Genomic DNA, 23,590 nt, shown 5'->3' with positions numbered 1-23,590 from the left:
ATATATTTTTAAATGGCCGATTATATGTTTACTCATGCTATTCAAAATTAGATCAGTTGAGAAAAAAAATAACCTGTTGAATTTTGTAAATTTCATTGACTTGCACATTCTTAGCCAATTTTGCTTGAAGTTGTGTACTTTATGAATGAAAGTGTTTAAGACAGAGTATAATTAGCTTTTGATGACCAGTCTTGGAGAACTGGTAGTGAGTGATTGAACTTTGGTATTTTAGTGAAATGACAACCCTCAGCATAAATCAAACCCAAGAGAATGGAAATACATATTTGTTGACTTTGTTTATGACCAATCTGCACGAACTACTAACTAGGTTAAACTGTGCTCGAGAAATTAGCCTAGGACAGACTGGCGCATTCAGTGTAATAATGGTAAATAGTTCTTTTTTTTTTTTTTTTAATTTTCTGCTGCTAATGTATCATCAAGGCAACCCGAGTGAAAGTGGTTCAACAGCGCTTATATTTGAAATGACAAGAGACTGACTTGAAACGTTGTTATGTTAGAAGAAGATGCACATAAGGGTGAGAGTGTTAACAATTTCCTAAACGTTTTTGCAGGTAAAACCATCCATTGTTCATTTGCTGCACCATTGTGGGGCTTTACATGTTTGATCCTGCCGAATGTTATCCCACTTTGCCGAATTATTTTATTAAAAGTATGGATTGAAATATGGATTGACATGCCTGGTCTTTTACGTCGTTACACTGAACGGCACGTGAAGGTAGTTTGTGGAACTAAGACACTAGACGCTATCCTCCGGTCCACGGGAGGCTGGTGGAGGTAGAAATCGGAGGATGGGCTCATTGTAATGCATTGAGCCCATCCTCCTCCAAGTACCTCCCACAAGAGGACGCTGGACATGTCCGTATCAATGATCTCTAGGCTTTATGTCTATCGTGGTACATCATCATCAATGACAGAGGTGATAGAATGCAGAACCGTAGAACCTGACCCAGGACTACACAGGACATGACTGACAGGTTTAACATGTCTGTTGCCAAAAAACATTGTCTCCACAAATGTGCACAGTAATACATTACTTCGTGTGGCTGCACGTAGACGCAAAATAAAAAGTAAAGCTGTCATACGCTTGAGGGAACGAGTAGTTAAAACAAAATACTTTTAATATGCAGACTGGCAGTCCGGGAGTGACGCTCTGCGTGCCCTTGGATATTCTGTCGAAGTGGTGGCACTTCTTCCGCTTTCTCTACAGGGCACGGTTGTGATTGGTTCTCTAGGCTGAGTATCCTCCCCTGACCCGCCGACGGCCGCTCCCATTGGATCAAAATCCTTCCCTTTGATAAGACCCTCCCACTCCATCAGAGGACAGTTCAAAGATGGCGTCGCTTAGGTGTTTTCTTCGCTCAGGGAGGGTATGTATTAACTTCAATTAAAGATTCTACATCAACATGTATTCAGAGGTATGAGGAATTAATAAGAGTCGATCTGTGTTGCTTTGTAGAGTGCCGTTTCGGTGGTCCTGCGACGGGAGATCCACGGGTCCACGCCGGCCGCTGTGCAGGTCGGTTTCCAGTGTGTTAGATGAACTAACCTTCATGACAGCTCTAACAACGTGGAGGATTTGCATCGTGTTTTACATATAGGAAACAGTTCTACTTGCTTTATAGCCCAGCGTAACGCTGTCATGATTTTCTTTGTTTCGATGTCATGTCTGGGCCCGTCCGGACTGTGCCGACCCATCCTTGAACAAGGACAGATGACAGCTAGGCCAACTGGTTGGCGAGACATCTACCATAGCTTTGATTTGTTGAGTCTGCAATACCTTGAGCTCATTTGAATGACACAACTTAGGACAGTGAGTGAATGTGAACAATGTTCCTCAATTCAATAGACCTGAATGACCTTATTAAAGGTTCAATCCGGAAGATGTGCCCTGCCTCATACTGTACATGCCCTTAATTTGTATGAAGTCAGTGAATGCAATTCTGTTATGACCGAAAGATGCCTCGTGCATTCCATATTAGAACATGATTTGATGGCTCATTTGATGATCCTCTGTTAGCCGTTGTCTCACTGAGACCAACTCCATGGTGGAAGAGTGCCTGTGCCTGTGTCCTATTCAAATCTCAAACACACGTTCCATGTTTTCCTGCATTCAGGTGACAGTCAGAGATGCCCTCAACCAGGCCATGGATGAGGAGCTGGAGAAGGATGAGAGAGTGTTCCTGCTCGGAGAGGAGGTGGCTCAGTATGATGGTGCCTACAAGGTAAGACAGTTGGTCCTCTCTGGCTCAGTTGGTAGAGCATGGTGCTAACAACACTAAGGTTGTAGGTTTGATTCCCGCTGGGACCATATGTACTGAAAAATCGATGCACTCACTGCATGTTATTTCGCTTTGGATAAAATTGTCAGCTAAATGGTATATAAATGGTAACAGGTGTGAATAGTGAATACCAAATAATACAAGGTAAGACAGACAGAATTAATTCACTTGACAATAACAAAGTGGTGTTTTAGAGTGTGAAATGATGATTTGATTGACAACTTCAATTTCCAGGTGAGCAGGGGACTGTGGAAGAAGTATGGGGACAAACGCGTCATCGACACCCCGATCACAGAGGTAAACAACATCGTTGGTCATGACGTGATGGTGTCATTCTAATGGTTTCTTGAGAGCATTTTGTGAGTCAATGTGATTCTTCCCTTGTTTCCACAGATGGGTTTCGCTGGCATTGCTGTAGGAGCTGCAATGGTAAGTCAATTATAACAATTGAAAATATGATTATATGAAAATGTACATTTTTTTATAGAAAGTAACATTACACAAGCTTGTCTGTACCAATGTTTGGGACAATCCCATGAGGAAAAACTCACTGAAATTGGATTATACCCCACAATAAAATTAACCAGTTAGTTATTTCCTAACTACCAGTGTTGACTACTAACCCATTAGTATGCAAATAAACTGATTGTAGTTGTGGGAGAAAGGTTTTGTTTCTCATCAATGAACAATGTATTATTTCAGGCAGGACTGAGGCCTATCTGTGAGTTCATGACCTTCAACTTCTCCATGCAAGCCATCGACCAAGTCATCAACTCTGCTGCTAAGACCTGCTACATGTCCGCCGGCACGCAATCTGTCCCCATCGTGTTCCGAGGTCCAAATGGAGCGTCAGCGGGCGTGGCTGCCCAGCACTCCCAGTGCTTCGCTGCCTGGTACGGCCACTGTCCCGGCCTGAAGGTGGTCAGTCCATGGAACGCAGAAGACGCCAAGGGGCTCCTCAAAGCATCTATCAGAGACGATAACCCCGGTAAGGCGACGCATGAACCGGTCCAGAAACAACCCCCCCTCCCCCCAGCCTTGCCTTCTGAGAGGCGTGGTGAAATGGCTACCATGTATTGTTTGATGCCTATCTAATCGTTGCAGATCTACACAAGTGTCTAGAATATAGAGGCTTTAGGGATTTATTTTTCCGAGCATGGCCCAAGTGTGTTATGTTGATCAAATGAGTGAATCCCATTCTGTGCACTAATGACACTAATCATAAACACATTTCTTGAACTGTTCCATTCAGTGGTGTTCTTGGAGAATGAACTGATGTACGGTGTGGCGTTCGAGATGTCAGAGGAGGCTATGGGCAAGGACTTTGTCCTCCCGATTGGAAAGGCCAAAGTTGAAAGACAAGGTAGGCACTAGCAAGAATCTGGGAAATGTTATGGTTACTATTACCACAACATACCATTTAAAATCCATGTTAAAGAAACATACTCTCACAAACAAGTACACCTCTTATGGTGGTGAATATCCACTAGCCACATGTAGGACAGAAGATGTCCAAACACTGTGTGCAGTTCTGTTTCTATGTCATTGTTGTGTCTGTCTATTTCAGGAACTCACGTCACAATGGTGGCACATGCCCGGATGGTGGGATTCTGTCTTGATGCAGCCGTCGTCCTGGCAAAGGAAGGGATCGAATGCGAGGTGAGCACCACTCCTCATCTTCGCAGAACCCTGAACATGTTTTCGCTTCAGGAACGCTAGAAACATGCCACTTCCTCACTTCAAATCAAATCCAACTTTATTCACCTCGCATATTTCATTCAATGGATTGCAATGCAACGATCTTTATTTTCAGACCTCTTGGCTAGTTTGAATGTGTGTCAGAAGACATGGTTGTTGAACGCTTCTTGTCATCTTCCCCTTTGTCCTCCTCCCAGGTGATAAACCTGCGTACCATCAGACCTCTGGACACAGCCACCATCGAGGCGAGTGTGATGAAGACCAACCACCTGGTGACCGTGGAGGGTGGATGGCCCCAGTTTGGAGTCGGCGCAGAGATCATTGCCGGAGTCATGGAGGGTGGGTTTCCTCCTTGATTCCACCTCTCATTTATAGTGCGGTAGCAACACCGCCCAAGCCTGCGTGCGTCTCTCTGCTGGTGCCTTAGCTGAAGCTATAAGCAGGATTTGGCCTGGATGGGAGGTCTCTCCTGGGAGGATCTGGGCTGTGTTTCCAGAACGTTCTTCCCTCCAATCTACCCTGGTTTACTCCCCCCCCACCCACCCACCCATCCCCCAGATCTGAGACAACTGGGCATGTGCAAGCTGTAGCTCCACCTACTTTTTGTTATGTTGCTTTTGCCTACTCAGTCCTGTCAAATCTGTGAAGGTCGAGTGCACAAAGTCAGATTGGAGAAAACTACTTCCTGGAATGAAACACAGCCCAGGTTGCAGAGGAGAGTGGTTTTGGAAGGGCCAATAGGGGGCTCTCTTCCCTAGGGAGAGGGCCTGTGTCAACAGTGATTGGCTAAGGGTGCTGTCCGTCAGACTCTATTTCTGTGGTCACTTTATCATAAAGTAATTGGCACTTATCATAAAAGTAGTGGTGTTAACTGTGGCTAACTTCACAACCTGGCCCTCCTTACTGTCATCATGACCCACTACTAACCATCCCCATCTTCAAAGTTCACGATCGCTCCCCACCCCTGCCTTGTGTTAACCGATGTGTAGTAAGTGTGTGTAAAACACTGACATAAAAAGACGTCCATGCTTCACCCACTTGAGGAGTGAAAAGTGTTTTATAAATCTAACATTCCTCATACTGTTTGCCTCTTCTATTTGCAGGGCAAGCTTTCAACTACCTGGACGCCCCGGCAACCAGAGTGACAGGTGTGGACATCCCCATGCCATACGCCAAGATCCTGGAGGACAACAGTACACCACAGATCAAGGACATCATCTTTTCAGTGAAAAAGACACTGAATGTTCTCTAATCTCTTAACTGTATCAATGTTTCCACCTCTTTCCTTGCTAAATCAACCCCTGGGTACTTACTGTACTTTCTTCTTTTGGCATCTTACCAGTAAATATGTTCACACGACCACAGAGAAAATATAGTAGTCTTTAAGACACAGAGTTAAAGAGAACTTACACTCTGTGTCAGTCAAGAACGTTTTTCTCGACAGACAGTGATATGATAAATCAGCTAATCATCATTGTATAGTAGACATCATTGACCCAGAGAAGAGACTTAGCATATGGTTTATTCTAAGGAACTGTATTTATTAGAGCTGGTATTGTAACATCTGAAGTGTATTTTTTGTTGCTGTAAAAATGGCTCTGTTACGGAAATAAACCCCAATTTTATCACACTCTGAAATAGTGGTTCTGTATGTACAGCATGCCATGAAATAGAATAGCTCAGATAATCAGAGTCCATGACTGTCTCTAAATGCTTTAATTCATGCATCATTCTTTCCTTTTTCATCCATGTGATTGCAGCGGCCAAAGTAAGCTCTGCTTAATAGCTTTCACCAGTTCTATCAGATTAGAGGGACGGGGGAAGGATGCGTTTCATTGGCTCAGGAATCAATCACCGATCTGACATGACTTGATTTGTGAAAGCAACACAGTGAAATAAAATGTATGAAAGTCTAAGACTGAAATTCCTTCTTCGACCAATTACACTTATAATCAATCATTACCATCGATCAGTTAGGGGATGTATTCCGACAGGACAGTTACGGTACTGTCTGCCAGCGCACCGTGGCGCAGGCGAGCGTCCTTCCTCTCCATTCTCATCAGCGTACTCCCAACGATGTCCGTAGGGTTGCGTTGATCATCACTATTTTAGTATATATAAAACTAACACACAGAGGAGTAAATGTAACATCACAGACAGGTAAGGCAAACTGTTAGCCCTCTTCTGTGATGTGGCGCGGAACTTATTAATGGTAATGATGCAGGTGCCTTCAACGCTAGCCATGCTAGTCTGCTAGTCGTATCAGTGGAGTTGTAGTTTGGGTACCACCAGGGTATCAGTCATAGCATAGCAAGCTAGCTAGCGATCTGTTGTCCCAACTCGTAAAGACATCTCATAGCACAGTTGCAAGTTGTGAATATGTGTTAAGTGTCATGTAATGTATGTTCTCTGTTTAGATGTGTCTATGGTAACTAGCATAACTTGCTGTTGCCTCAATGTTTGTATTGTGCCACGGCTAATGTTTGCGGTGTGTGACTCAAGCATAGCAGATTATGTATCATCAGGCTCATCAGATTATCCAAAAATATGGTGTTTAGCGTTGGATGTCCTGAGGACCATTGCGTCACTGCTCATTTAATATGGTATGATGCCAGTAATGCTTCCACTGTCCTAAATCTAGTGGGGTCTACGTCCCTGGCGGTGCCACCGTGGTGCTGACACTGAGGTGAGAGGAGAGGAGAGGAGAGGAGAGGAGAGGGGGTGAGTCATCATAAGAACCAGCACCGTCTCTGTGAATACACCGGTCCAAATGGAGAATGGAGACTGGGGATACATGGTCAGTATGTCAACTAAGAGGGTAGCCATGGATGACTTTAATGCATGTTTATATAGCCTAGTGCATGTAGTTTATAACATATATGTACATGTATAAACACCAGGGGAGGCTGGAGGAGGTAGAGGCCACCGGCCACCAGCCTCCCCCGTGTTTGATACCATTCCTGATTCCATTCCATGTATTACAATGAGCCTGTCCTCTGATTTCTACCTCCACCAGCCTCCCCTTATAAACACTAAATTAAGTCATCCATAGCTACAGAGAGGGTATCCAGAGACTGGTATTAAACAATGACGATCAAATTCTTTTGTCAAGTCAAAACTGTGAGAAATACAAAAGGATAGGTCAAGGGAATACAGTGTATCCCCATGCAGCTGCAGAATTCACTTCTGAGCTCATTATGAATTGGATGTGATGTATAATGTATTTGAATATTTATATTCATATCTCTGGGGAGGCGGATGGAGATTGCTACCGTCACCAGCCTCCCCTGAAATATGTATATCTTGGGGCTGAGATGCACTGCGTATTTTATATGTGTTCGTCATCGGCGCCTGTTTACTCGTCTTGCAGATGGCTGATCCAGTCTCGCTGAACGTGGGAGGCTGCATGTACACCACCTCCCTGTCCACACTGCAGCGCTACCCAGACTCCATGTTGGGCGCCATGTTCCGGGGAGACTTCCCCACAACCAGGGACTCGCAGGGGAACTACTTCATCGACCGCGACGGGCCACTCTTCCGCTACGTCCTGAACTTCCTCCGCACCTCGGAGCTGACCCTGCCCTACGACTTCAAGGAGACGGACCTCCTGCGTAAGGAAGCGGACTTCTACCAGATCGAGCCTCTGATCCAGTGCCTCGGAGACACCAAGCCGCTGTACCCTCTGGACACCTTCGAGGAGGTGGTGGAGCTCTCCAGCACGCGGAAGCTCTCCAAGTACTCCAACCCCGTGGCGGTGATCATCACGCAGCTCACCGTCACCACCAAGGTCCACTCGCTCCTGGAGGGCATCGCCAACAACTTCACCAAGTGGAACAAGCACATGATGGACACCAGGGACTTCCAGGTGTCTTTCACCTTCGGACCATGTGACTACCACCAGGAAGTGTCCCTGAGGGTGCACCTGGTGGAGTACATCTCCAAACAGGGCTTCACCATCCGGAACACGCGTGTGCATCACATGAGTGAACGAGCCAATGAGAACACGGTGGAGCACCATTGGACTTTCTGCAGGCTCGCCCGGAAGGTGGAGGACTGATGATGCGTTGTTGTTGTTGTTGTTTAGAAGTGTTGTTGTTGGTAGTACCAATGAATGAGAGTCAAAATGGTGGCCCTCAAAGAGTTGGGTCGAGCTTATGATGGACTTCATGTGGTATATAAGATAATGATCAAAACAATGTACACTCTAGAATGCCCCTTAGCCAATCAGAATCGCGCATTCAACCAAGCTGTGGTATACAATTATAATGATGGATTGCATTTATGAACATTCCAACAGCTTGAATTAAATGTAGCTTTGAAATCTTACTTTGTTTGGTAAGGAGGATAAAGCTTGATGGTTTCTGTTGGTTACTGTTGTAAAATGATGTACAATATCTAAGTTTCATAAAGGTCCAGTGTGTTAGAGGCCAATATGCTATGAATATGTACCTGAAGGGTACCTTCAGGGAAAAGGAGAAAGAGTTGGGATGCAGAAATTGTTGTCATATCATTCCCCTGAATGTAGTAATGTGTGAAGAAGACCCATTGATCCCATCATATTTATTAGAATGTCTTTGATGTTTAAAGACTAATGTATAACAAGACCCACCCCCTTATTGTGTGGTGTTGATTGGTACTGGATTAAAGCTGCTTACTGATTGGTACTGGATTAAAGCTCCTTGCTGATTGGTTCTGGATTAAAGCTGCTTGCTGATTGGTACTGGATTAAAGCTGCTTGCTGTAATATAAGTGTACCAGGAATATGTGTAATGTAGGAGACATGTTGACCCACCCGACAAGGATGTTTGAAAAATGGCAAAGGGTTCGTTGATCAAAAAGTTAATTGTCAGAATGCTGCCTCAGGAATCCTGCCCAAGGGATTTACTTATGCTGACTGAAAAATAAAAATAACTAAATTATGAAGCTGTAGAGTCAGTGCACCATATACCTCACTAATATCGTACATTAATCATTATGTAAAGTACGTATCGATATTGGAAGCAAGGTATGACAACATTTCACAGATGCATTCAATGTTTGAATCTCATCTGACATTCGTTCTAGTGTGAAGAAACGCTTGTCTTCAAAATTGCATGTGAAAGAACTTTATGCATTTCATACATGCAAAATCCGTAATAAATGCTTGCCTTTTACTGTACAGTATTCTCAATTTTGCCTGTCAATGTTTCGCCCTGTATCTATATCATGAATCATGATTAAGGCCCGCAAATGAGGCCTTATCGTAATTGCCATTAAATTGTATTGAAATTCCGATCTCAATTAATCGTACTTATTCAGATTAATATAGAAGCACACATACATTTGCTATTTCCATATCCCAGTTGAACCTAGCGCAGTCATGAATTTTCACAATCCCAAATCCCAGACCGTACTCCCGCACTCCCTAGGCGCTTGTGGAGGTTAGGGTGGGATAGGTTGGAGTATTATTATTGTAACAGCTCCACCACGACTTGAGACGAGCTGGAATTTTCGCACGTCTGTCCAAAAACTCCGATCTCCACAAGTGTTGATGTTGGGATGGACGCGGGTCCGCTTACACCACGCCCCTTCTCCTTATATGGGCCTTTCGACCACCTAGCTTCCTGTCCTCCCCGGGAGCCCCGCCTCCCCCGGGAGCCCCGCCTCCCCCTGTCTGTCATTCGCACCAGTGTTGTTGCAGCCATTTTAATGTGGGCTTCTGCTGCCATTGGACCGAACGATGCCTGCTCCGGACCGCTGAAAAGGTAGGCTTTAACATCAGGGCTTTATTCTGTGTTCCCGAAACTGTTCGCTGTGTCACTCCGTTTTCCATCACGAACTGGGCGCGTACTTTGTGTCGAATATGAGAACTATGGAAGGTAAAGCCAAGCTATGTAGCTATTTGCTTAGCCTGGCTAGCTATTGGGAAATGTGGTTGTAAGTACGTGTGAGGACGTCGGTAGCTAGCTGTCGCGATCCCTTTTTACTACTATTTCACCGCGTACCTTAGTCACTACGCTAGACTTACCATTGTTTTATAATTTGCATGAATTGCTATCTTCCAGAAGGTTAGCAATTAATCTGAATACAGTTCTGAAGTTTGCCCATGATGGGGGCGCTGGTGAGTAGATGTGATTGTACGAAGTGCATTGTTTAGTGTCCGTGGTTGAGATGTGCCACGTTCTTCCTGGTGAGCAGCCAGATGGCCCGGTGAAGGCTCCACCGTACGGTCACCGCAACACAACGGCTGTATCATCATCTCAGGGACGCATTCCTCCACTCAGTGTATTGTTCTCTTCAGCACAACTAAATAAATATTGCTTTAATAAATTGTGTGGATTATGAAATATGTTGATTATATGATTAGGCTATTTTTGGGAAGGGAACATCCCAGTTGTGTGATACCTGGCCGAGAGCATCCTCTGCAGTCCTGTGGACAGAGTCGAGACTTTAACATGTATCGAAATAAAAATGACCCTGTCAAGACCGCTGGTAATAAAATCCTTGGAATTATGGCTGTCGGTCGATAGTCATGTAAATATTCGTTATAACCGTTTGAAGTAACGTGGATAACGTTAATTTAAAAAATAAAAATAAAAAAAAGGTTTTAAGCTTATATATATATATAATCCATAAGTAATGGAAGCTCTAAACTCTAACAGTTTGGATTCAAACAGTTGCTGAGGTTAAAGTTTCTCAGCTTTAATTGTTCAATGTTTTCTTTTTTCAGATTGATTTCACCATTTAGAAATTACAACTCTTTTCATAGAGCTGTCAATGTCTAGTATTAATTCTGAGTCTGCTATTGGTGTCTGTCGACATGAGGACCAAAGGGACATCAATGAAGGCCAAGGAAGCCATTATGAGGCTGAAATATCAGAAAAATCAATGAGAAACATAGACAACCTTAGACATACCAAAATCAATAGTTTGTAACATCATTAAAAACTAAAGTAAGCACTGGTAAGCACAGCAATTGCAAATAGGCTGGGAGACCAAGGAAGTCTTCTCCAGTGGATGACAGAAGAATGCTGACAATGATTAAGAAAAAGCCCCAAACAACTGTCCCACAGATCAGGAACATTCTCCAGGAGATAGATGTGAATGTGTCAGACACTAACATCTACAGAATACAACTGTCACCAGTAGAACTACAGAGGCTTCACTGCAAGGTGCAAACCACTAGTTATCATCAAAAAGGATGGTCAGGTTACAGTTGGCTAAGAAGCCTGCAGGTGGCTGGAAAACGGTCTTGTAGACAGATAAGACCAATATGATCATCTACCAGAATGATTGGAAGAGGAAAGTTTGGGGAAAAAAAGGATCTGCCCAAGATTTACGACATACCACCTCATCTGTGAAACATGGTGGAGGGGGTGCTATGGTTTGGGCATGTATAGCTGCCACAAGAACTGGCTAACTTGTCTTAATTGTTGATGTTACTGCTGACAGGAGCAGCAGAATGTATTCTGAAGTGTACAGAAACATCTTGTCTGCTCGAGTACAAGCAAATGCCTCCAAATTCATTGGATTGCGCTTCATAATACAGTAAGACAAAGACCCCAAACATACTGCCACAGCAACTAGGGGGTTTTTCAGGGTCAAAAAGCTGAAAGTTAAGCCAAGTCAATCTTCAGATTTAAATCCAATTTAGCATGCATTTAATTTCCTGATAAGATTTTAGGCAAAAAGACCTCAAAACAAACAACAACTGAAGATGGCTGCAGTGCAGGCCTGGCAGAGCATCACCAGAGAAGACACCCAACGCTGGTGAGGTCAATGGGTTGCAGACTTCAGGCAGTTATTGCATGGAAAGCATTGTTGAGCAAATACTAAACATGAGTACTTTATTTGGACATTATGTTTTTTCTTACTTTCTAAATGGTGAACCCAATCTGGAACCCCCCCTCCCCCACCACCACTGAATTAAAGCTGAGCTAAAGCTACTTTGACCACATACTATTTGTTTGTTTTCAAATCCAAACGGTTGGAGTATGGAGCTAAAATAAGACAAAATGCTTCCTGTTTCCAATACTTACGGAGGGGGCTGTTACATTGAAAATGGAAATTGATAAAAACAAGAAACATACTTATCTGCCTTTGAAGCTTTGAAGAATGTGATTTCAACCAGGGATGCCATTTGTGGTTTTCAGTGTCTTTCATTATACCAAAAGAAAATTGCTTACGCTTTTGTCAGCAAAAAACCGATTGGAAACAAATAAAAAAAGTATGTCTGTCATGTAGAGACTCCTAGTTTGCCTCTGCAAAATGAAAACGTTCTTTATTGTCTGCAACCGGTTTACATATTACATATTTGTATGATTTGCTGGCTTTGCTTTCCCCACTGTACTCAACAACAATGACCTCTCGCTTTATTGGTACATGAGAGGTGAGGCTGTTGATGCGGTGCTTGGTGAGGCTGTTGATGCGGTGCTTGGTGAGGCTGTTGATGCGGTGCTTGGTGAGGCTGTTGATGCGGTGCTTGGTGAGGCTGTTGATGCGGTGCTTGGTGAGGCTGTTGATGCGGTGCTTGGTGAGGCTGTTGATGCGGTGCTTGGTGAGGCTGTTGATGCGGTGCTTGGTGAGGCTGTTGATGCGGTGCTTGGTGAGGCTGTTGATGCGGTGCTTGGTGAGGCTGTTGATGCGGTGCTTGGTGAGGCTGTTGATGCGGTGCTTGGTGAGGCTGTTGATGCGGTGCTTGGTGAGGCTGTTGATGCGGTGCTTGGTGAGGCTGTTGATGCGGTGCTTGGTGAGGCTGTTGATGCGGTGCTTGGTGAGGCTGTTGATGCGGTGCTTGGTGAGGCTGTTGATGCGGTGCTTGGTGAGGCTGTTGATGCGGTGCTTGGTGAGGCTGTTGATGCGGTGCTTGGTGAGGCTGTTGATGCGGTGCTTGGTGAGGCTGTTGATGCGGTGCTTGGTGAGGCTGTTGATGCGGTGCTTGGTGAGGCTGTTGATGCGGTGCTTGGTGAGGCTGTTGATGCGGTGCTTGGTGAGGCTGTTGATGCGGTGCTTGGTGAGGCTGTTGATGCGGTGCTTGGTGAGGCTGTTGATGCGGTGCTTGGTGAGGCTGTTGATGCGGTGCTTGGTGAGGCTGTTGATGCGGTGCTTGGTGAGGCTGTTGATGCGGTGCTTGGTGAGGCTGTTGATGCGGTGCTTGGTGAGGCTGTTGATGCGGTGCTTGGTGAGGCTGTTGATGCGGTGCTTGGTGAGGCTGTTGATGCGGTGCTTGGTGAGGCTGTTGATGCGGTGCTTGGTGAGGCTGTTGATGCGGTGCTTGGTGAGGCTGTTGATGCGGTGCTTGGTGAGGCTGTTGATGCGGTGCTTGGTGAGGCTGTTGATGCGGTGCTTGGTGAGGCTGTTGATGCGGTGCTTGGTGAGGCTGTTGATGCGGTGCTTGGTGAGGCTGTTGATGCGGTGCTTGGTGAGGCTGTTGATGCGGTGCTTGGTGAGGCTGTTGATGCGGTGCTTGGTGAGGCTGTTGATGCGGTGCTTGGTGAGGCTGTTGATGCGGTGCTTGGTGAGGCTGTTGATGCGGTGCTTGGTGAGGCTGTTGATGCGGTGCTTGGTGAGGCTGTTGATGCGGTGCTTGGTGAGGCTGTTGATGCGGTGCTTGGTGAGGCTGTTGATGCGGTGCTTGGTGAGGCTGTTGATGCGGTGCTTGGTGAGGCTGTTGATGCGGTGCTTGGTGAGGCTGTTGATGCGGTGCTTGGTGAGGCTGTTGATGCGGTGCTTGGTGAGGCTGTTGATGCGGTGCTTGGTGAGGCTGTTGATGCGGTGCTTGGTGAGGCTGTTGATGCGGTGCTTGGTGAGGCTGTTGATGCGGTGCTTGGTGAGGCTGTTGATGCGGTGCTTGGTGAGGCTGTTGATGCGGTGCTTGGTGAGGCTGTTGATGCGGTGCTTGGTGAGGCTGTTGATGCGGTGCTTGGTGAGGCTGTTGATGCGGTGCTTGGTGAGGCTGTTGATGCGGTGCTTGGTGAGGCTGTTGATGCGGTGCTTGGTGAGGCTGTTGATGCGGTGCTTGGTGAGGCTGTTGATGCGGTGCTTGGTGAGGCTGTTGATGCGGTGCTTGGTGAGGGTGTTGATGCGGTGCTTGGTGAGGCTGTTGATGCGGTGCTTGGTGAGGCTGTTGATGCGGTGCTTGGTGAGGCTGTTGATGCGGTGCTTGGTGAGGCTGTTGATGCGGTGCTTGGTGAGGGTGTTGATGCGGTGCTTGGTGAGGCTGTTGATGCGGTGCTTGGTGAGGCTGTTGATGCGGTGCTTGGTGAGGCTGTTGATGCGGTGCTTGGTGAGGCTGTTGATGCGGTGCTTGGTGAGGCTGTTGATGCGGTGCTTGGTGAGGCTGTTGATGCGGTGCTTGGTGAGGCTGTTGATGCGGTGCTTGGTGAGGCTGTTGATGCGGTGCTTGGTGAGGCTGTTGATGCGGTGCTTGGTGAGGCTGTTGATGAGGTGCTTGGTGAGGCTGTTGATGCGGTGCTTGGTGAGGCTGTTGATGCGGTGCTTGGTGAGGCTGTTGATGCGGTGCTTGGTGAGGCTGTTGATGCGGTGCTTGGTGAGGCTGTTGATGCGGTGCTTGGTGAGGCTGTTGATGCGGTGCTTGGTGAGGCTGTTGATGCGGTGCTTGGTGAGGCTGTTGATGCGGTGCTTGGTGAGGCTGTTGATGCGGTGCTTGGTGAGGCTGTTGATGCGGTGCTTGGTGAGGCTGTTGATGCGGTGCTTGGTGAGGCTGTTGATGCGGTGCTTGGTGAGGCTGTTGATGCGGTGGTTTGTAACTACTTCTGGATGATTTCCCATTGTTTTTCTGCTGTTACTGTGGAAGAACCATTTTAAGTTCCATGTAGAACCATTTTAAGTTCCATGTAGAACTATTTTGAGTTCCATGTAGAACCATTTTGAGTTCCATTTGAGAACCCAAATCGTTCCTTCTCCGACAGGGCTGGCTGAAGAACCCTTTTAGGTTATGTACAAGCTGTACAATAAGTGAATGTAGCCAATTCAATTTCAGTCATTTCGTTACAGATTTGATTGTGTTTCCGATTTGGTAACAGAATAACCGGTTTTCATCACTTATTAATTCATAAACTAAATCTATATCAGTACAAACACAACATATTTGGTAGGTCTACCTATAATTCTTACTTTCACTATCCTTGCTCCTCATGAGGGAGAGACATTTTAAAAAATCTTACACTTATGTGGGTTTTCATAACAGAATCACCCAGAGACTGGGCAATGATTCTTAATCTTACAGAAGCCAAACCATTTCCTAGAAACACTTGAGTGTTTGATTTTAGTTGATTGGGATCTATACTTGAACATTAATGAGGTTTGATGTTTTTAAACACCTTTAAGGACTGTATATAGACGCTTTTCCATATGTTTGACACAAAGTAAAAGCCTTTGCTTATCCCTATTTTTATGATGGAAAATGTGTATATAGATAGATGGATAGACAGATATGATATAGAATTTTTTAACCTTTATTCTGGCAGAGAGTCCCATTGAGACCAAGGTCTCTTTTACAAGCATACACACAGTTTACAACCATACATAGAGTTAAGAAGCAAGAGATCTTGCCTTTTCCTAAACAGCAGAAAGAGGATGGTGCAATCAACCTTCATGCCAGTGCTTGATTATGGTGATGTCATCTACCGAAGCGCAGCAGCCACTACTCTTAAACCTTTGGATGCCATCTACTTTTTAGTTGTGGTGCTCCTCACTGCTGGAACAATCTGCTGAGAACGTTTCAGTTGGTTCCTCAGGTGCCGCTGGGGCCGTTGAAACTTTGGATTGAGGACCTCTTTGTTGAAACATGTTTGTTTTTCTAGATTGTGTTTTATTATGTTGTAATGTTGTATGTGTATTATGGTAAACTGTGTATGCAGGGCTCCCTGGTAAAAGAGACCGTGGTCTCAATGGAACCCTGCTAATATAAAGGTTAAATGAAAATAAATACGTCATAGAAAATTACAACATTATTTTGTTGTTGTTATTATACTAACTGAAATGTTTTTTTTAGATTGTTCCAGCAGTGAGGTGCACCGTGACTAAAAGCAGATTTACACAATTCGGTGGAGACCCGAGGAACATTAAGAGTTAACCAACTCTCTTGAATTTAAATAATAGGTTAGGTAAGCCGGGAGTTTATGCAGTAAGGCTTTATACACAAAAAGGAGTAATGAAGAGATCTACGGGACTTTATCGAGGTCCAGACAACTTTTTGATTAAGTAATGCTGAGTATTAAAACATCACCTGTGATGAAGGGCACCAAACAGCGCAGAGAAGCGGGGGAATGTTTTAGAGGTATTTTGCCATGAATAAGCGGAAGTCGGTTTTGACAATGCAACCTTTGTATTACAGAAACATTTTAGGAATTTTCAGGTGAGTCAGGGTTTTGGGTCTCAGTGGGATTGGGACTGGATAGGAAACTAGCTTGGCTAGTCACTTCAGATAATATAAGATCTAAGAAGATGTAGAATTTTCCCTCCCATGCCTCTACTTCATAGCCTGGCTGAAGCTAGCCCACTGTGGCATAGGGAGTGCTGCACACAGTGTTCTAGGACCCCACCTTTCCTCACTCTCATTAACTCCCTTGTTAGTGGTCCATGTTCGAGACTTCTGAGCGAGCGCATTGATTGGTTCTCGTATGCTTTGCATTTGGGTGAGGCATCTCGTTCCTCGCTCCTTTTGATGGAGTGAAGAGTGATGGGGCGCTTCTCAAAACAAACACACCTCAGTTTTGTTCATTTGAAAAAGATATAGAGGGTACACCAACCAACTTCAGGCACAGCCCCTTCATTGACTCACCAACATCAAAAGGCCTTCCTAGGCCTCTGAAGGCTGAGTACTACAGACTGAGTTGTGCTTTATCTAGGCTTCATGCTGTGACCGGCCTAACTGGGTATCTCTAACTGGGTATCTCTGTCAAATGTATGATTGTCTGAAGATTCACAATGACAGCTCAAAGAGGTTTCCTACTTCGGAAAGCCTGGGGATATCTTTTGCAGAAAGTAGCTACAAAGGTGTGGAAACCTGTTTTGAAATGAGTGACACCTCGCGGCACATTACAACAATCAAGTTAACTTCAGGTTAATTTACATTTTCTTCAGTGTTGCAGTCTAGCATAGGAAATAACTGCATAATAGTCCTACCCGGTCGGACAAGACGATGTACACAACAACCGATAACCATTCTACAGGCATGTGGTGGAAGGTATCTTGGAATCTAACATCCAACTAAATTGCGAGCGCTCTCTCCCATCGCTCCGGCCAGTTCAAGCCAAGCCAGATAGGCTAATCTAAAATTCCCCAGACCTCCAAAAGAGGAGCGAGAGCAACGCATTTTGGAGGTATGGCGAGCCTAACCTAATTATTCAGTCCTCTCAGATCTACATGACATGCATAGGTGCAGGAGTTAGAGTATGGGCTGTTTCTGGACTAGAGTTGCAAGGGAGTGGAAACTTTCAATGGAAACTTTGGCCTGGGGATTTGGGTGATTTTTCTCCTCTTACTAAAGCACGTGAGGGGGGGGGGGGCAGGGGCACATGTTGAAAAAAGCAAAAGAAATGACTCCAATGATTTAACAAAAGGGGTAGGTATTGAAGTTGTGTAAACCAGGTGATGGCACACCTGGGACTACTACTGCTGCAATTTTTTTTTATTTTTTATTATTTTATTGTGAACATTCATGCTACAATTAAACGACACACACTATACACATCAGTGAACACTTTTTATAACAGATAAATAAATAAACAAAAAACAGACTGAGGAACAAAGTCTTTGCCCCTCACCCCCTCCCTAATCACTCCCTCCCTCCCAACCCCCCCTAATAATACAAATAATTAGAAATTAACACCATACAAAGATACAAATACAGTCAATTTTGTTAGGCTTCAAAGCTGCAGTAAAATGCGTCTGGTCGCTATGAGGGGCAAAGGCAACAACATCTGCCTGACCTTTGTAGAGACTGGACAGATCCGATGGTATGCCAAAAATAGCAGCAGACAGGAGGCCAACGGGACATCGAGAGCTCTTGACATGATATCAAAGACAGAAGACGTACTCATTTAGTCCAGGACAGGTGTAAAACATATGAGTATGGTCAGCGGGAGAAAAAGAGCAACTGTCATTTGTTTACACAGTTTACAAAGTTTGGCTTTGGAACAGTGAGTCCTATGCAGAACTTTGATTCCCAAAAATAAAAGTAGTTTGAATGGATCTTTTTTGGAGGGGGTGGGTGATTTAGATTGTGTTATTAAATGGATCATCTGGAGCAATGTTTCAGTACAAGGTCAATGTTACTTTATGTTACAATTTTACTCAATTCCGGCAAAACATGTGAACATAAATTAAGTTTTAAGAGGCTGTTTTTATTTGTAATACGAGAGTAAAATGAGAGGGTCAAAGATTAATACAATCAGTGTGCAAAAAAACCTCTTATTTCACACAAATTCCCCAAAAGTCCTGTTAGTTTCCATGGAAAGTTTCTGCCTAGAAAGTTCTCAGAATTGTGCAACCCTCTTCTGGACTAGGCTGGGATAAGTGTGTAGATATGATGTCTCGGTGTACTATGATACTTTGGGGGGAAATGGTGTATTGCATTTTCTTGGGGGGGGGGGATGGTGTAAAACATTTCTTTTTACCTTGATTTGTGGTTTGAACATTGGTACTTTCTACATTTTTTTTAACAGGTTGGACAACATGGCAGACTTCAGAGGCCCCCAAGATTTTCACCCCTTGACGTACGTCATGAAGGATTGTGAAGAGCCGGTTGTGGAGAAGGCTGTGCACTCGTGGTCCAGAATCGCCTCAGCCGGACAGACTGTACTTATTGAGGCACTGCAGATTTTCAACCCGATGTCAAAGGATCTCTCGGACACTGAGGAGCTTGTATCTTTTCTCCAAGGGCTTAGAGAGGAAGGACACAAGCCCACAGTGTTGAGAAGTAAAGATGTATACGGGTACAAGTCCTGCACAACAAAACCACTACCCGCGGACATGCACAAGCCTTCGGACAAGGGCCAGAGGCACGGGAAGAAGAAGGGGAGGAAACCCCTTGCTAAGAAGAAGGATAAGCACAAATCTTGGAGTACAGCAGAAAGGGCCTCTCCACGAAATCACTGGCAAGAGTCTCGCAAAGAAGCAGCCTTTTCCAAATCTCCAGTTCTCGCTGTTGGACCTCCCCAGGTGCAGCAATGTCTAAGATTAACAAATATCAAGGGCTTGTCCAGAGGCCACACAGCAAGACTGCAGTTTCACTCTGGCTTGAATGCTCTTCATCCAACTCGTTCAGGGATACCGTCACAGCCTTTGCAGAATGCCGGCAGGACACCAACAGCAGTCGCCTTGCTCCGTCAAAGAATGGCCTCCTGTCCGGTGAAAGTCGGAGTTGCCCTCATCGGTGACTCAGCCCCGGTTATGTATCAGAACGTCTTCACAGAGAACAACATGTACGACACTGATGTGACCAGCAACGGACTGACCTGGAGGGACAATGGCGCCCACAGGGTGCTTAAATATGCCAAAGAGCAGGACATGTCGCAGTCCCTGTGGGTCATGAACGGTCAGAGGGAACACAGGGTGGACGAGAACAATCTGAGGTGGAAAGTCGTCAAAGTGGACGATTCAGACTCAGTTGAGGAGTTGAGAAGAAGGGCGCAGAGGATCCTACAAGTAAACCTGTCCCCTGTAATACAGATCAGACCACTAGTGTTGCACCTTGTATGAAACCCTAGAGTTCAGAACATCAGTAGGATTATCTGAAGTGACTTCTTGGATTAGCTTCCATGTTGCAAGGGATTGATGAGCCCTTGTGTGTACTGCTGCTGGGTCAAAGCTAGTTGGGAATGTCTTATTGCCGTTATCTTGTACAATAATGTAAGTTCCTTGTAACGCATAGGTGGCATGACTGACCAACACAGCAATGACTAAAAGGGATTGGGAATCTTGAGAATTGGACAGTGGTGTTTTGTAGACACCACAGAGGAACCATAATACAGAATGGTGGTCTTTTGACCAGCCTCTATTTTGTTAGCTTTCTTTTGGACTATTTATCTGTGTTGACATTGAGGATCGAAATTGACTGGTGGATTGGGTAAACTGTTCAGGGAAAAAAAAAAAAAAAAAAAAAAATCTCACTAGAACATTTACCCTGAGGTAAATTTACCCATCCACATTTGTGTGCAGCTCTCAGTTCGAGGGGCATTATTGTACAAGATTTTGTCCCTCTTCTTTCTACCTGCCATTTTAGCCAACTTTGTATAGCCTATTCAAATTAAGTTTGCACTTTGACAGCCTCATTATTCTGTGTTTGCTGAATGTAAGCACTTGAATTGTAAGAGTTAAATTTTAAGACGATTAATGGCCTTATTCTTTTAAGTTGTTTTCTCCAGAAGCTGTGGGTGATTGTTTATTCCTGTTCTGCTAAAGCATCCTAATGACGTCTTTCCTTCAGAAAGGGACCAAGCTAATGTTGAATTAATGTCTTAAAAATTGTAGTTATGCAATATGGAGCAACCTCGTAGTGCTAGATTTTTGGAAAATACAAAATGTAATGAATTTTTTTTTACTTTTCATTTGGTGCTAACTTGGACATTGGGCCCTACAAACATAATGTGAAAAAGTTGCCTCAGTGTTTTGCTATCTGTCTAACTGTGGATCAGTGATTTTAGGCCCATTAGCTAGGCTATTTTTTTTATTTTTTTGACCTGTTCAGTCCAGGGCATTTCATAGATGAGACTACACCAACTGTATGTTATCCGGTCCTTCAAATTAAACATCTTTGAAGAATACTTTTGTGCCAAACGTTAGGATATTGGTGCTTTCCTGCTGTCTTGTTGTGTTGCAATATGTCAGAAATACAGACTAGGCCTAAGTGTTACTCCGTGGTTGTGTTCAGGGACTTCACTAAAAGCATTCCAAACACAGCCGTTGTAATTGCAAAAGTCAATCATTGCCAATTTGTAGTCGATTGGTATTTCTGTAATGTAAGACAATTGCCACCCAATATCCCTTATCTAGATTACCTTTTATTAGGCCTAATTGGTTGTTTTGATTGAAAAGACACCTCCAGCTGCCATGTCAATTTTAGAGGTTCCTTTGTTGTTGAAAGTTGAACAGCTGTACTGTGTATATATTTCATTAAAGTTTCAGAAATTGGTCTGAAAAAAAGAAAGTGCATTTGATTGTTGCACGTTTTGAATTAGATTTTGAATTTCCAATCCACTCCAGATGGATAATCTTTAAAAGCACATCTGCACCTTCACAGTAGTTTATATAAAAGGCCAAGTAGCCTTTACACTTTGATTTCCTGATGCCATTTGGAGACTTTCAAACTTGCCCTAACCTGGATCATGACTGATGGTGTGGGGCAAATGGTTGAAGCCTTTGGGTCAAGTTGTGAAAAATGGCAGCTGATACTGGAAGGGACACTGTGAAATGAAGTGTTCATGGACCATTTCCTTCCTTTTCCTCACTCAGCCCTGCTTTATGATTATGGCTTTCACACCTTACACCAGCTAGCTACACCCTCTAACTCAAGACCATGGCAACTTATCTTAAAAGAGCTGTGTGAGATCCTGTAGTTCACAGACTTAATGGGATAGTTCACTTGTTTACACCTCATAGTCTGATAGTCCTTACCCTGAAAGTAGTCCACGGGCCAGGAGAAACTGTCATCCATGGTTGAGTTGTTCAAATAGTCACTACAAAATTGCTAACTTTAACCACCGCTAACGAAAAATCAGTGGATACAAAGTTCAACATTTGTGGCCGAATCACCTCACAGTAACTACCAACCAAATCAGACAGTTAATTTGAGTTGATCTGGCCATGCAATGTTGAACTTTGTCTCTTGATCACATTCATACCCATTGATTTTATTTTTGCTAGCGGTGGCTAAAGTTAGTATTGGCTATTTAAACAACCATGGATTTCAGTTTCTCCTGGCCCATGGAGTACCTGCAGGACAAGGAACCATCTGACTATAAGGTGTAAAAAATAAATAAATGCATTTAAAAAGTGATCTATCCCTTTAAAGGGAATGGCCTTTGTGTTGCCATGGTTTTGCAGAGCTCATTTCTTGTCCGTATACTGTGTGCCTACAGTAGCCTACTGGTTCTTGCATCAAAGTGGCTCAGCTTTTCCATGTTGATGTTTGCGGTGAATTACCATCAAGGGGCTGAAGAGTAGACAATAAAGAGTCTTTTTACTCTCCTGCAATTTGGCTTTTATGCTTTTTTTTACCTTGGCCTTTATCCTATAGGACTTGAGAGAACTGAAGTTTCATTTATTTAACCTTTATTTATGCAGGGGAAACACACTGAGACCAAGGCCTCTGCTGCAGGTGCACCTGAAAAACACCCAACACAACAATGTGATTGCGGTGGGCTTGAGTTCTTGAATTTTCAAGAATGTTAATGATGGTGTTATAACTATCAAGTATCAGCAGAGAAGTCCATTCATACACCAAATTAAACAAAATTCCCCAAAGAGTGTAAGAGGGGCCCTACGCCACCCTGTCCATGTTGCAACCATCTTTGATCGCCAGTGACATCGTTGTTAAAAGTGGAAGTGGAAGTGTTCCTCAGTTCAGCGTTTTAGCTGTATTTTTTGTGCATTTTGACATGAATAAACGCAAGTCTGTTTTGTTAATGCAATCCAGCGCCACCTTGTTCAAAAATCCTCGACAGAACCCTGACAGGTCTTGCTTTTCTCACAGTTGATGGCCAAGAAATAGATTTCATTGAAATCAATGTCTCCCAGTAGTCCACTGCAGGCGGAAGTAGCAGTGGAAGTGTTGATTCTTTTCAAGGTGTTAGCCCAACTGTGAGGCATTGAATTTTCATTTATTCCTCCACAATTGTTCTTAAATATACATATTCATAAAAGACGATATGGATGATGTTATGAAAGGTAATGTCCTGTGGCTTCTTGGTGTATCCAAGACCGGAGGATGACTTGGCTGGATGTGGACGCCTCATTCTGGGTGTTGTTCTGAAAGTCTAGATAATCTCAATGTTTCCCACATTCTTTTGGATTAATTCAATGGTGTTTTCCGAAAATACGACAAACTTTTCTTTCTTTTTTTTTCTTTTTTTTTTTTTAACCTCCAATGAAAGATTATCCTCGTCTGGGTTACAGAAATACTAGTATGGATTCCATTTTTATAGACAAACCAGGCTTTTGTCATTTCATCCAAGCCAATGAAGATTATTCCTATGAAAAGCCATCGCCATTCTGCTCCTTCCAGCACTCCAATTCCACTCCTTTTCAAGAGCTGTTTCCATCGTCTGCTCACGCCAACAGCAGCTCCCCCCTCCCCCCTCTCGCCTGTGGGGGATGGGAAGGCTATGCTCTGTGGGAGAAATGGGGATGGTTGAGGGTGGGGGTTTGTTCTCCTAGAATGTTGGAGGCAGTAAAGCAAGCAAACCTTTAAGTATTCGTTTCAATAAAACTCTGAGTAAAAAAAAAAATCTACCATTTCGAAGGGGCCAGGCAGGCTTGTTAGGTATGCAATGAAAGATGAATACTACACTGGAGGTGTAGGTACTTTTACAATGATGTCAGTCCAGTTACTGACCAACCAATCAAATAATGACATTCTGCTCAATGGA

The 23,590-nt window shown here is 44.3% G+C and overlaps 3 protein-coding genes across 3 annotated transcripts; all 3 read left to right on the top strand.

Annotated features, from left to right (window-relative positions):
- Window positions 1-1,300: 1,300 nt before the first annotated feature.
- Window positions 1,301-5,628, top strand: pdhb (pyruvate dehydrogenase E1 subunit beta). The gene is made up of 10 exons (XM_083669267.1): window positions 1,301-1,388; window positions 1,478-1,537; window positions 2,136-2,243; window positions 2,535-2,597; window positions 2,694-2,729; window positions 3,003-3,288; window positions 3,553-3,663; window positions 3,868-3,959; window positions 4,196-4,337; window positions 5,102-5,628. Exons 1-10 carry the CDS (start codon window positions 1,353-1,355, stop codon window positions 5,248-5,250), a joined length of 1,083 nt encoding a protein of 360 aa, XP_083525393.1. The 5' UTR covers window positions 1,301-1,352; the 3' UTR covers window positions 5,251-5,628.
- A 1,140-nt stretch (window positions 5,629-6,768) lies between these two features.
- kctd6a (potassium channel tetramerization domain containing 6a) lies at window positions 6,769-8,055 on the top strand (the record flags this gene model as incomplete). Its single annotated transcript, XM_083668083.1, has 2 exons — window positions 6,769-6,795; window positions 7,369-8,055. The coding sequence occupies 2 exons, from the start codon at window positions 6,769-6,771 to the stop codon at window positions 8,053-8,055; spliced, it is 714 nt and encodes a 237-aa protein (XP_083524209.1).
- Window positions 8,056-9,699: 1,644 nt separating this feature from the next.
- Window positions 9,700-20,141, top strand: ccdc71 (coiled-coil domain containing 71). Its single transcript, XM_083669321.1, has 2 exons — window positions 9,700-9,742; window positions 18,668-20,141. The coding sequence occupies exon 2, from the start codon at window positions 18,678-18,680 to the stop codon at window positions 19,701-19,703; it is 1,026 nt and encodes a 341-aa protein (XP_083525447.1). The 5' UTR covers window positions 9,700-9,742; window positions 18,668-18,677; the 3' UTR covers window positions 19,704-20,141.
- The last annotated feature ends 3,449 nt before the right edge of the window (window positions 20,142-23,590 follow it).

The sequence above is a fragment of the Argentina silus genome (genome assembly GCF_951799395.1).
Source record: "Argentina silus genome assembly, chromosome: 4".
Lineage (NCBI taxonomy): Eukaryota > Metazoa > Chordata > Actinopteri > Argentiniformes > Argentinidae > Argentina > Argentina silus.
The sequence above is the reverse complement of the archived record's forward strand: the minus strand, read 5'-3'. Positions and strand labels throughout refer to the sequence as shown.

What these genes read in the sequence shown, in the direction of transcription:
- pdhb (XM_083669267.1), top strand. Translation starts at nt 1,353, where the DNA reads ATGGCGTCGCTTAGGTGTTTTCTTCGCTCAGGGAGG. An exon ending in GTTTTCTTCGCTCAGGGAGG is followed by an intron (nt 1,389 to 1,477) that starts GTATGTATTAAC and finishes GTTGCTTTGTAG; the next exon opens with AGTGCCGTTTCGGTGGTCCT. An exon ending in TTGCTGTAGGAGCTGCAATG is followed by an intron (nt 2,730 to 3,002) that starts GTAAGTCAATTA and finishes GTATTATTTCAG; the next exon opens with GCAGGACTGAGGCCTATCTG.
- ccdc71 (XM_083669321.1), top strand. Translation starts at nt 18,678, where the DNA reads ATGGCAGACTTCAGAGGCCCCCAAGATTTTCACCCCTTGACGTACGTC.